Genomic DNA, 14,701 nt, shown 5'->3' with positions numbered 1-14,701 from the left:
CATCAAAAGGAACATTTGAAAAGAATGAAATTCAACTATATAGATATTCTAAATAGAAAAAAAAACACATGATTGATTTAAGCATATATCATGTATTTGTTCGTGGAAATTATATTTATTCGATAATGAATAGAAAATGTTTGAAAGACAGTGTACTACTTTTTATGTAACGATATAGATCTTTTGGGTCAATTCTACATGCTCATTCTTTCCGTAACCTATTCCCATACCCAGTTGATTCATTCCTCATATCCCATGTCCTAATCCTCAGTGATACTAGTATTCAATATCGATTCATCTATAATAATCACTGATTATAATTAATTACAATATCTTGTTTCAATTTAAAGATGATTAATATTGCTTGGGTTATTTTGATTCCCCATTTTAATGACCCATGCAATATTCCTCATTGCCACATGCACAATTTCCCAGTATTCAATTTCATATTGTTTCATACCATTTCCTCCATTGGAATGGTATTTCCATAACAACTAAACGAAACAAGCGTTTAGTAATACTTTATATGCAGAAACGAAAATGATTAGAACAAACAGTTTGAGAAAAATATGGAATAAAAGCAATGAACATTCATTCATCCAATATATTTCTTAAAAATCTACAATCATTTTTTATTTGTGTATGAATTTCGTTCTCACCACAATTTGAATTGTTTAAACGTGAAATATTCAAAATCAACTCCTTCAATTTTGATTGAAAGCTGTTAAAGATTCTGAATTATTAAGCATTTTGACGACTTATATTACACAAGTTTTTAAAAATGTCAAATAAAAAATACAGAGGCTTAATATGCAAGTGCATATGCCATTTCATCAATTAATACTATTGTAACAATTTCAGTGTGGAACTATTACATACATACATACATACTCACCGATTCTGAGTTTCTTCTAAATTAGAAAAAAAGTATTTGAAAAGTACTGGATAGAAACGCTGACGTAAGGAATCCAATATATATAATACTCGGATCGATATAATTTTATGACCTTAGACGAATTATCAATTGTTTTTTAATTATTATTTTGTAATATAAATTATTTTGAAATTTGTAAAGGTCCTTTTTATAAGGCTTTGAACTTTAGTGAAAATCGTTTATAAACTTATATCGCAACAATAATAATTCCTAATGTCACTTATTGATCAACAAAAATAATTTGCACATAGCGATATTATTTTGTAAAAACCTTAGGAATTTCAAACGTTAGAAATGGATATACGTGGGGAAAGATGATACATGTTGCTTTGAGCTCTTTGTGATAGATACTCTGCTTGATGTACCTTTTTTATTTGTGTTAGGTTCTTCTTTTCGCCCTAACACCGTTACCACTAAACTGATGTTTAAACCAAGTAATAAACAATTGAGACGAATCTTCGTGTTTAAGTAGGAATTTTCAATAAATTGGTTTTGTTCATTGATTCTTCAAACCTGTTCGTGCACTAAGATATTTGCGCCTTCAGAATTTTTAAGAATTCTACACTTTTAATGTAACTATATAATGAATAATTGCACGATGTGGATAATTTATGTACATTTTTTCAGTCAAAATGTTCAAGTAAAATTAATATGTATTTTGTTTTGTTTCTTTTTTGTGTTTCTCTGAAACTACTACAAAGTATTCAAATGAAAAAAAGAAGAAAAAATATAAATTGAAACAAAAACAATGAGAAACAGTAGCTGGAAACCCGACGATAACACAGGAAAAAAACGGAAGTATAACAGAACATTACAATCTCTGTAAATCGTGCAGGTGCATCGAAGAGGTGAACTTTCGTCTTCTACTTTTCAAGGATTGTCGTTGTCATGTCTTTTGTTTAGAAAAGGAGAAATATACGAGTGGACGATAAAAAAAATATTGCTTCGTGGTGAAGATGGACGTACGATATACAATGTAGGTCGACAAGTTCATTACGTCAACCAACACACCTTTTAAGTGCTTATTCTTACTTTGAAGTTCCAAAACCCAGCTCAAAAAGACAACCAGTAAAACTTTTACACGATAACACATTAAAAAATCTTTATAATATCGTATGGTTTAAAAATGAAAAATCATGTACAGAATAGACTGCTATTTAGCAATATGACTGTTTGACATCAGCAGGGGAAGACTTAAACAAAGATTTTTGATACACAGTAACTTTTCTCCGTCATTCTTTGCAATATTACTTATGTTAGGTCTTCAATTCTCTTGGTCAGTATTGGGACCCCTTTTATTCATAACCTATATAAATGACATAGCAGATAGTCTCTCTTCCCTTTGCATGATTTCTGCTATGATACATCTTTCGGCTACTCGAGCAACGACATCAAAGAAATAAAAATTGTTCCTTAACATTTTTGCTACAGCCCTAAAAAGTTCAATATACTGATAACTCAACTTCGTAAATCTTCATCCTTTTCATGTCTAAACTCTGTAGAACTCAAATAACACTAGTGAATTTGTATGCCTATACTTTATTGTAATTATTATTATTTCAAGAGAAGACTTCATAAGTATGCTATTTTACTTATGTCTGATCCATTTTGTTAATTACAAATAAATTTTTATTTGTTTGAACTATGTACTGCCACAAAATAAAAAGGTATAAATTTGCGTTTGCTATGAAATATATAAGTAGGTCAACCAGTCGGAAAACTGTTCAATGTATTTATTTGGCTAATCACATGGTCTTGTGGTATGGGCAAAATCATCAGTGAATTGTACAATGACATCTTTACGTCGGGTTAAAATTAAAATGTTTGATACAGATTTCCTTTATTTTTGCAAAAAAAAAACAAAAACGAATTGATTGAAATGGCATTTGCTAAAAATCGAAAGATGGATTTATTTATTTTGTTTGAAAAAATATGAATGGTATTATGGAGAAAAATGACAAACTTTCAGTAATAAAGCAAGCAATAAATTCTTTGGTCAAGTGTGCTTACAGAGTAGGCGACATCTCCTCTTGTAGAAATACCAAAAATAGGATTGGGATAGTTTTTGTTTTATATACTTTAGGGAATCAAAAATATATAATACTACTACATAACATAAATTTGATCACATATAAAGACATACAATGATCAATTTTTAAATAAAACATCAACAGAAGAAGGTTCCATCCAGAATATAATTACAAAGCTGTCTACAATTCCTGCACGGGTTTTTCACTACTTATAAAAAATGGCATATAGAGCTGTTTTCTCATTTTATTTCAACAGATCACAAATAGCACATTGTTTTATCTTCGTTTGACCCCAAAAGATCTAATGTAAATATACAGCAGTTAGCATATTTCACATATCATTTTACTCTAAAAAATAGCATTATGAAAAGACTATGTCATGGCATTATGGTCTTCATTGCGAGAATAAAAAACTCAAGTGCAGTCTTCTTATTTCCAAAATAATGATCTGAAGTGTAAATCGAAAAAGATGAAAATTTCCCGTTTTCTCAATCATTGAATTTAATCAAAGCAGAAAAAAAAAGATTGATTACTATTTTGAATCCTCTGTAAAATATTAAGTTGGTCCATACGCTAAAAAGTATAGACTTCGTCTAAATTGAAGAGTAATTTTTATTCATGCCCAATAGATACTTCCAAGAAGAAAATTCACCCTTATATCCAAAGCCCTGTTTTTGAGAAGTATATATAAAGCATGCTTATTGACTGCTTGAGATAAAGGATACTACAGACACTTTGAAGTCAGCCTCATATCTTGATCTACACTTAGAAATCGATGGTAAAGGAAAACTATTGACCAAACTTTACGACAAACGTGATGACTTTTCATTCAAAATTGTCAACTTTCCTTTCATCTGTGGCAAAAATCCCTTCAGCACCTGCGTATGGAGTGTTCATATCGCAACTCATACGTTTTGTCAGAGCTTGCCATGACTACGCAGACTTTTTGTATTGCGCTAGAATTCTAACAAATAAGCTTCTGGAGCAGGGTTATGTTGCTACAAAAAAAATTATGGTCGTCATCATGCACTCGTGGATCGTTACGGTATATCCATCTGCGCCATGAAAACTGATTTGTTCAATGTGTCATAGTTGTCATTTCCTCTTTCGTCTATCCGCGAGTTTTGTGAACAACTCGGCGGGTGTTTCTAGAAAAGCAGAGGACGCTTACCCTACCGGTGTACCTGGTCCATGCTCCCAGTTTTTAGTGGAGTCCGAGTTGCTCATTTGCTTTTTTTACTTTGTATGTATGATTTTAGTTACTTTATGTTCTTTGTTGTGCATGTCTGTTTTCCATGTCTGGTCTTTGTCCCTGGATTACATTCTTTTGATTACCGCTACAACCTTGGTTCCCTTGATTACTCTGTGGCCATTTGGATGAAAAAAATCTACAAGATTTATAAGTTCTAGTATTCAGTTCAGTCTGCAGAGGAAAAGTCTGAACAATAAAGAAATACTGTAAAAATATATAACAAAGCACATAAAATGAACACACAAAACAATAAATAAAATAAAACAACTGAAATAGAGATTCAGAGATTCAATGTTGAAAATAAATGCTTTTTTCTTGTATTTCAAAATGACGTCTTCATATCATGCAACATATGATTATTCAAGTCACAAAGTAAAGTAGTTTGAAATTGAAAAAAGTTCATGTAATGACATTTACGTTTAGGTATAAAATGTTTTCAAGCATATTGCTATACAGAAGGAAATACAAGAAAAAATTGTAACATATGTTTTCATAGATTTGAAAACATATGAAAGCATATATTTAGGATCAATGTGGAAATATTCGTTTTCGTGCATATTTAAACACATAAAAAATAAGATTTTAAAAAAAATCACCCAAAAACCATACTGTTTTCATATAAAAAGGCCCATGGAAAAATATACAATTACCATATGATTTTTTATTATATTATTTTTTATTCTTTCTTATATAAATAAAGCCATTAGTCCTAAATATAAGTTTTAAATGTTTTCCATGGCAGTCCTAAGCATATGAAAAACACATGACAAGCATTTTTTTTCATAACACATGAAAAACATACGTTGCAATTTTTCTGTGTAAACCTGAGAATTTATGCTTAGTTTTACAGCACACTACACATGGTAAACTGGAAGCATGGTCTCGCATCTATTTTGTCCTAACCATAAAGTTAAAAACTTGCATTAATTATGTGTACTTTTTGACAATAAGCATGATAGTTATAGTCCCAATATACAAATATAGGCCTACATTTGTAATGTCTTTCAGTCATCTGTGCAAAAATGATGGCATTTCATAAGGCACTTTATTAAGTCTATAAAAATAAATGAAGGCTTTTGAATTGCAAAAATCACCAACTCCAGAAAATCAGTAAATCTTACTTAGAATTTCTTAGCATTTTATTAACAGAAACAAATTTCTATTGACACAAAGAATATGATTGCTTATCATAACTGACAACATCTGAGGGACATCCATATGATTCTGGGGGTGCAACTCACACTTGCAATTTTTTCATATCAGAATATCTATTTTAAGATTTTGAAGGTCAGATGTTTTTTTTTTTTCAGCAACTTACTAGACAGAATACTTATTCTGTAAATTTCCTATAAAAAGACCTTACCATTTATATCTGTCCTACATATGGCAGACCTGATTATTTAAAAAAAAATACTTGCCCCAAACCTGCAAACAGTTGTCCCTAAAAAAATACTGAATATTTTTCCTACGTTCATATGACGAAAATGTGTATTGGTTTTGAAGTATTCTAACTCCTTTAAAGAATTTTAATACAAAAAAAAACATAATAATATATGTCTCCAATGATTATTTAAATGCTAATGTTGTTGCTAGAGATCCTGACGCTACTAAAGCACCACCAGGTTTGAAAGCACAATGTTGAGCAGTATCTGTCTGACCCTGTAAATAGTAGAGAGGAAAATATTACTAAAAGGATATACTTTAATTTGATGTAGCTTAAATCAATTCCTAAATACAATGTTTCAGACAATGTATTATGTTCTGAATCATATCCCCTGTTCAATTATTTAAGTTATTCAATATTAAAAAAATAAGCAAAAAAAAACCTTTGTTCCCAACAAATTGAACATTGTATTGCCTAGAACATTTTTTACATGAAGGGACATGGCAATAGAAATAAAAAAAATTCACTTAATTATTTATATATATTGTGCTTATCAAACTTTACAATACAAGACAGTTTCAAACCTTGTTTTTTCCATATCAAGTTGTAAATTGGAATGTAAGTATCATAGAGTGAATAGTTCAGCAGATTTTTTAGCATTAGGGTGTGAGATCAGGAGAAGGGCAGTTTTAAAATTATTATAATTTAGTAAGGAAATAGTAAATGTTTACAAAATGCCTGCAGAAAGTAATGATGAGGAATGTTGTAAAACCTTGACACTATTCAAAAAGAAATAAGAAAATAAATGTACTGTTTCCATATGGTATACAATGTACTTACTTCAAGTGTTTTGATACACTGTCCAGTCAGTACATCCCAGACTCTAACAGTTTCATCATCACTGGCACTAGCTAGATATCCTCCATCCGAAGAAAATGATAAAGCCTGAACCCATCCCTCATGACCCTCACATAGATGAATCTGCTTGCCTGTTTTGGGGTTCCACATTCTCACTGTTTTATCCCAAGCACCTGAGGCCTACGAGGATAATAAAAGACAAGCTTTTTATACTTGGTGGAAATTCATGTTCATGTTTTTCATATTCTAAATTCAGTGTGGCATCACTTTCATTCAAGCTTAAAAAATAATTGTTTCAGACATATCAATATTTATACCCTTCTGGTCATGTTGACATGTGTTTCCATATTCACAAAATGTTAAAAACTTATTTCATGGTACCCAAACATGTATCATTTATACTTTCAAGTCAATAATGTTCTGTTACCATGCAATTTTCCATTTTAATTAAGTTAGTAATTTGAATAATAACAGCCTTTACTGTCAATGGGGTAGCCACTCACTATATTAATGGGACCAGGTCTGTTCTGAAAAACAAGGTTGCATTTTAAGCTGAATTGTCTGAAAAAGGATATGATTATATCACATTGTCTGGTGAGGGGTCACATAAGACTGTCTACAATTTGTCTAGAATAGGGTATTATCATAAGAACATCTGTTACTAGTTGTCTTTTCTTTTTTTTAATGAAAATAGAAATTTTTTTTGGCAACATTTGATATCCACATGTAAACCCATGCATCATTTGAATGTTCTTCCTGCAAGGAGTCTGTATTTTCACCCATTTTACTCAAAACTTGTCTGGAATGGTGTCCAGGTTTTTGAACTACCCGAAGAATTCTGGTTTGAAAGGGCAAACTACAGAATAAATGATAAGAAAGACAACTCTGGCATAAAATGAACAGTTGCATTTTCAGTTATATAAAAAATGAAATTGACCCTGCTATTTAGTATAAGTTATAATATTATTTTCAAAAATTGGCCCTGCAAAAGCAAGAAAATCAATATCATTAATAATTATATGTATATAACTATTTTGCCTATGACATTGCTGATGTGTGTCCTTAATCTATAGCAACCATTTCCATTCTCACTTGACAGTATTGAGGATTGAAGGAAAGTATCATTTCATAAGGTCCAAAGAAAGTTTCACAAAATGACAACAAAGATCTAAGGGTGACATTTTTCATGTGGTGTTCTTAGGTAATCTGTAAATGTATATATTTTAACTGTTGCTGATTTTAGGGGATTCTAAACCTATTCATGTCATTCAACTTCATGTTTTTGAAAATTACTATGTAATCACATTGTATAAATTCAATTTTACAGGTGCTATTTTTTGCACCAAAATAATAACAAAAATTAGTATATAATATTGGAGAAGGTATGAACAGAAAATGCAACATTTTACAATTTAATTATAACTGTAAACTTTAACATTTAGTGCTGAAAATAAAATATATTCTTACCAGCATTCCATCTTTAGAAAAAGCTACAGCATGTATATTCCCTTTGTGACCTTCTAAAGTCAGTACATTGTCATCAGAATCTTGTAATGTCCATACCTTCACTGTAAAGTCCCAGGACCCTGTAGCCTACAGGTAAATAAATTCTAATTTGGAGAACAAAAAATAAACAGAACAACATAAACAGTCTGAATTTTTATTTGGAAAACTGAAATATCTGAGTAGGTTTGGCCCAACATATTTTTTTTTATTTGAATATTTCTTATTCTAATTTTTAACACTAGAGATGAACAACTTGTCAGGTGTTTCTAGAAAAGCAGAATACCCTACCAGTACACTCAGTACACTTCACCAATATTACCTGTACTTATTTGAGTTAAGTTCATCTATTTTGAAGTTTCAATTGAGTTTGCTTTAATTTGCAATAAATTATTTGTTGTTTGCGTTTCCAAACAGTATTCATGACTTCTCTTTCAGCACCATAATGTTTTTCCGATTTGTTCTCCAAATGCCAGTAAAGTGACATGCTTCACATGGTTTTAATTTTTAGAACTGTGCTATTAGAAATCACTGTAAGTTAGAATGCACTATAAGCATGGTGCTATAATCATAATAAAAGCCTAAAGACCTGTAATATGACTGAAATGATATATCTTGTTCAGAGGAGGGAGTTATCCTTGGTCTTAAGGCCGTACTTTAAATACTGTTTGTTTCATCTTAAGCAATCAAACCTTGAGGCTTTGGGTATGTAAGTAGGGCAAACCTTGAGGCTTTGGGTATGTAAGTAGGGAAAACTTTGAGGCTTTGGGTATGTAAGTAGGAAAAACCTTGAGGCTTTGGGTATGTAAGTAGGGAAAACCTTGAGGCTTTGGGTATGTAAGTAGGGCAAACCTTGAGGCTTTGGGTATGTAAGTAGGGCAAACCTTGAGGCTTTGGGTATGTAAGTAGGGCAAACCTTGAGGCTTTGGGTATGTAAGTAGGGAAAACCTTGAGGCTTTGGGTATGTAAGTAAGTCAAACCTTGAGGCTTTGGGTATGTAAGTAGGGCAAACCTTGAGGCTTTGGTAAGTAGGGAAAATGTTTTTCTCCAGAGTTCATCTAATTCTGTAAAAAACATCATCAAAACAGCGAAAATGTTGCTTTAATTTTTTTTTACATCTTGTCAGAGAATGGTAATAACATTATTTGGACAGGGCTAATTTTTATGAGTAGGTAGGATAAGGGGAAACAAACTTAATTTTGATTTTGGCCTATTTTATACAAATATGTATGTGTAAATGCATTCCTGTGAAGCATTTTTATGCTTGAATTAGTTATCAGGATTTCATCCAATACTAGGTGATGTGCAATAACTTCCACCAATTTTTGAAAAAATAAATATGGTTGAAAGTTCAATAACTGATATCAAATAAGTACATACCAGCCATTTCCCATTTAATGAGAAAGCAAGGGATTGAACCACACTTCCATGTCCAGTCAATACTCTCACAGGGAATCCTTGCTGAAAGTATAAATTTCAACCCATAAATAATAAACTCTCAAAATTCTCAACACCAAAGTTGAAGCATGTTTGAACTATTTTATTTTAAAAAGTCTTCTTAAGTCTTTTCTTAACAACATTTTGTAGGAAGAAAGTACCTCTATAAAGACACATTATTCTGACTCCATTCCAAACTGCTTATATGTTGAGCACTTTATGGAGAAATTAACAGCTACTGCTTTTTTAGTCTTTTGTATGACTTGAATTGGGACTAAACACACACACACACACACACACACACAAATCAAATGTGCTACAACTATGGTAGATCATGAAGGCAACCAAATGTCACACTGTGTTAAACCTTCCTCCTACATATACATTACATTAATTACTTAAATGAATAGTAGTTTCAATTTTCAGATTAGTCTGCAATACCTCAACATTCCAGATGATAGCTGTCCTATCCCAGGAGCCTGATGCTAACTGTTTGGAGTCTGGAGAATATACTACAACTTCTACACTCTTCATATGCCCTGGAATAAACATTTAAATGCAGGTGATTTGTTAGTAACAAGAAGATACTAAGAGAATAGGTATGCTATATAGAGTTGACTTTAAACTGATACTGAGGTAACTAGGTTTATCATGAAACACATATAATAATCATTTATACTATCACATTTAATGAAAATTAGACCTTGAATATTTTCCTTTTCTATCAAAGACAAATGCATGTACAAGCAGGAAAAGCTAAGCTTAATTTGACTATAACATTTCTTTTACTGTGAAAGAAGTTTTTTTGTGGAGTTCCATTACTCTCAGGGTAAGAACAAGGCATGAATTCCCATTAAATGAAAAACTTCAGTTGAAAATTAGATGCCCAAATGAAATAAACCCTTCAATGTTTGACTGTGAGGAAGATCAAGAGCATGCTTCATATACACTTTCCTGAAGAAATTTCTTTAGTTCTAACCCAAGCCCTACCTCACAGAAGTACATGTATGTAACTTACACCACAGTTTACATAAAAAAGGGCTATTTAAAAAGTAGAACCTTCAACAAGCTCATAAGATTTTTATTAAAATGTAGAACCTTCAACAAGCTCATAAGATTTTGACAAATCATGTAATGTTATATCTACAACAAAAGTACCTTCACAATATATATGTATATTTAAGGAATACAAGTTAATGTGCAAATTCTACAGAACACTGAGACCTGCTCTGAAATGTTTTGTTCAGTATGAAACATTGACATCTTTTTAAGTTTATTTCATAATTCATGTTCATGATGAGGTTATCATATCTCCAATTGGCAAAACTTCAATTTGAAGAGTTACAGAAAGAGTAATCAAGAGAACCAAGATTCTAGCTGAAAACAGACAACAAAGAACATTAAGTAACTAAAATAATACATACAAAGTAAACAAAAGATACAAACAGAGAAACAGATACACTGACAATAATTCATATGACCTTGACTTGGTTGGGGTATAACCAACCTTCCAGTATATGAAGATTTTCTGCATCAGATGTCCTCCATACCCTTACAGTCTTGTCATATGATGCACTGGCAAAAGTTTTACAGTCAGGTGCAACAGCAACACTCTTTATAGCTCCTTTAAAAGAAACATTCAACATTTAAAAATAATGAAATACATTATCAATGTGGAGCTTTACCTCTGCAGTAAAACCTTATCTTCAACTCTTAGGAATAAAGGACTAAAAGAAGAAAGAACTAGGGGCTTTAAGTGTCAGACTCAGCAAAAATTAGTCAGTGTGTGAAACATGGTATTGAAAAAACCACTATATAGAAAGTTTAACTTCACTATTTGCACCATTAGAATCAAGAAAAAAGGACATTTTGTGTTGTTTAGTTTGCATAGACTGATACGAACAGATCTTTAAAGATATATATATATGTGTGTGTGTGTACCTATGTGACCTTTCAACTTGCACACCATAGAACCTGTGGCAGCATCGAATACCCTAACTCTTTCATCATCAGATCCTGTTACCATAATCTGAAAGTCCTGTGAGAATGCCACACAGTTCACCTGAAATATCAAGCATTCAAACTTAGTTACTGTACATTATGTAACATTCCATATCAATACACAATTACGTGTTGTTGTACTCATGTCAATCTATCAAAATGTTCCCCTTAATCTAAACAAATTAAAAAAAGATATTACAATTCTAAGCTATATAGCATTATGAATAGAAACAGAAAAATGTCTAACAAAATCTAACATGTAAAAACATGAAATAAGCATTTTAAATTTCCTGTTGGAAACTACAATCGCAAAGGGGTGATAACTCTGTTAAAATGGCTGAAATAACAATAAAATTTGAAACAAAATCATCATTATATTTCATCTGATAAATGAAACGTGGCGATAGTAGATATTTTAGCATCGATTAAAGGATTGTTGACGACTTAAAAAAAAAGTTTTCATATCTTTTACAAAACAACAGAATTAAGAAACAGAAAAGTAAACCATGTGTCCATTTTTTGTGACATTGAAGTTCAAGAATTCCAATTTTTATGAAAATGATGAAGTGAATATTCTACTTTTTATGGTTGAAGGATTTTTTAACAACAGCAAAACTGTTGATAAATAGCATGCAGGGATAAACAATACAATTTTTTTAAAATCAAAATGGTGTAAGTGCCTGAAAATACGTATTCTCTGAAATTAAAAAATTAATTATACCTATCCTATTTCAAAATATTACATATGTGCAGCAAATTATGAAATAGAGTCAATAGAAAAAAAACTTCCATCTAACTTTACATGAAACTGATAAAAAAGGAACAAAATCTGACAAAAAAACATTATTTTAAAGAGTTACCTCTCCTTCCAATGATATTTAAAATGCATATTTTGAGGTTTCTGCACCTTAGATTTAGTTTGACTTCTTTTTGTGTTTATTTGGGGTCATTATGCTACATATTTTAATCAAAACATTTTCTGTTGTAATTTGTTTAAGTTTCAAATTTATATTTCAACTGACTAGTAGGTGTTCTAAATGTACTTTTACAATGAGATGGTTGGCAAATCAAGTTGATTTGAATGAGAAAAAAAAATCATGATCAGAGGTCTAACAATTTATACAGTCATGCATTTTGCTACCAGTATCAATCAGCTATTGATTAGATATCTGACGAAAAACATGTACAATATTTGTATATCTGGAATCACTTACTTCCATAGTTAGTAAAATGTACATGAAGCAAACAGTGTTCATTTTTCCATTCAGATGCATCTAATACAATATTTGTGTTAATTGAAAGCTTAAAAAATCAAACATTTTTACTTACAAAAAAATAAAAGCAGAAGTAGGAATATGTGAAAATTGGGTAAAGAACAGGTACACTGTTCATGTAATAAAACCACACAGTCTCAACTGTTTCTAAAATTTGATTTTAAATTGACTTCTGGTTCTTTGGAAGTGTCCAGGTAAAATGTAGCATCTGCGGCCACATTTAATATGATTTTAGCTTTGCCTTTTATGAATGGAGCTATTGATAATGAACCACTAGTTTGTTATATTGCTTATTACTTGTCAAACCCAAATATGTGAAACTTCCAATAACTGTGTGTAAGCACTGAAAGTTCAAACAATCACTTCCTAAATGTTACTGCATACATGACATCATTTCCCAAATATGGTATGTCACTTCCTACAAAAAGATTTTGAGCAATTCATGTTTCAGAGCATATACATATTTAGGACGTTGCTTGGATGCTCTGTCCCTATTAAAAACAATATTGTCAACAGTGATATTCAGTCATTATATTATTAATGTGGAAATTATTTTTGTTGATACTTTTTAGCCACTAAATATAATGTTGATTTGACATTATTCTCCATCGTTAACAGTATATTTTCTCCTCCAAACGGAATTGAAGTGTATATTTCATATACATTCTACCATAGACCTGTAATTAAATTAAATTACAGGTTTATGATCATGATGAATCTATAATGAATCTAGTTATGATAATGTAACCCTGTGTCTGATACTCTCCCAACAGGTTTACAGTTCCATCTAGTTACTCATAATGGTGCATCAAATGCAAAAAATGTAAGACACAAAGTAAAATATTATGTATTTAAAATGCTTATATGTCAAAAATGTTTTAAATTTTCCTGCTGACATAATTTCTTTTTGTGCTTTAAGTGACCATTTTATCACTGCATTCAAATTCTGATCTTGAACTTCATGTAAATAAATTTATTTTTAAGTTGGAGGTGGACATTTAATTAAGATCTGTTGCTTCCAAGACAAAAATATGAAACTTTTGTTGTTTAATATAATATGATATTAAAGTCCAGTCTGAATATATATATTTCAGACAAAATAAACAGATTTTTCATGTCAGGAGTGAATCACTCCTGGGCTTACATCATTGCCAGTAATGGGTTGGAACATTGTGGAATTTTAACTCTGTTGGGAGCAGCATCAGACATAGTTATGTTATCATAACTGCCATGAATCAAGTTTGAAGACGAGCCAAAGTCAGTCTTTATCAAAAGAAAGTAAGCCAATTAGAAACATGTACAATAAACAAATGACTCACCTCATCTTTATGTCCTGTAAACTTTTTGAGGTCAAGTTTATTGTAGTCTCTTGGACCTCGAAACATTTTCAATTATTCCTGCTGTAACGGCTGTCATAAAAAATGACTGTCCCCATCAGGGAAACATTTATCTCCGTATATTTATTTTCAAAATACAGGAAGACTAGACTAGGAATGAACTATATACTGTAGACTGTATACAAATTTGGTTTTGAATTATTGGTGTTTTCGAGTGCCATACAAACAAAGCCCTAGAATACGACACGATCTTAATTCAATAATACAACAAATATTTTAGGACACTACTTAATTCAAATATAAAAGAATTAAAGTCAATATGATCAGATAAGACCGTAGATGTAAGATTGTTTACACTGGAAACGAAATCGCGAATGACAAGCGGAAGATGTTAATGAATTTTAAATTAGAAACGCATCGGATAAGCGCCAACGTTATTTCCGGAAAATTTTTTGTGATCCTTAACTAATACCTTGTTAGCGCAAAAATACAATCCTAACAGCTGCACTTCTACGATAGACCCAGGCAGAAGTCAAAACAACAAGGTTTACAGAATTCCACCAAATTTGTACCAAATACAGGGACTATATAATACTTACAAACAGTCCCTGCAAATATTCTGTAAATGGGCTATACTCGAGTATAAACGAAGCAAAGCTTGGGTACCATTTCACTTTTTATTTTTTTCAAT

General features: G+C 31.1%; 1 protein-coding gene across 1 annotated transcript; it reads right to left on the bottom strand.

The window, feature by feature from the left end:
• Positions 1-2,652: 2,652 nt before the first annotated feature.
• LOC148611215 (uncharacterized) lies at positions 2,653-14,391 on the bottom strand. Its single transcript, XM_088591516.1, has 8 exons — positions 13,993-14,391; positions 11,340-11,460; positions 10,906-11,022; positions 9,840-9,937; positions 9,342-9,422; positions 7,926-8,051; positions 6,441-6,638; positions 2,653-5,875 (listed from the first exon to the last, which is right to left on the bottom strand). Exons 1-8 carry the CDS (start codon positions 14,056-14,058, stop codon positions 5,783-5,785), a joined length of 900 nt encoding a protein of 299 aa, XP_088447642.1. The 5' UTR covers positions 14,059-14,391; the 3' UTR covers positions 2,653-5,782.
• Positions 14,392-14,701: the final 310 nt, after the last annotated feature.

This window comes from Perna viridis, chromosome 7, assembly GCF_037379345.1.
Source record: "Perna viridis isolate PV_CMFRI_1.1 ecotype Kerala chromosome 7, ASM3737934v1, whole genome shotgun sequence".
Classification (NCBI taxonomy): Eukaryota; Metazoa; Mollusca; class Bivalvia; order Mytilida; family Mytilidae; genus Perna; species Perna viridis.
This window is presented reverse-complemented; position numbering and strand designations above follow the sequence as displayed.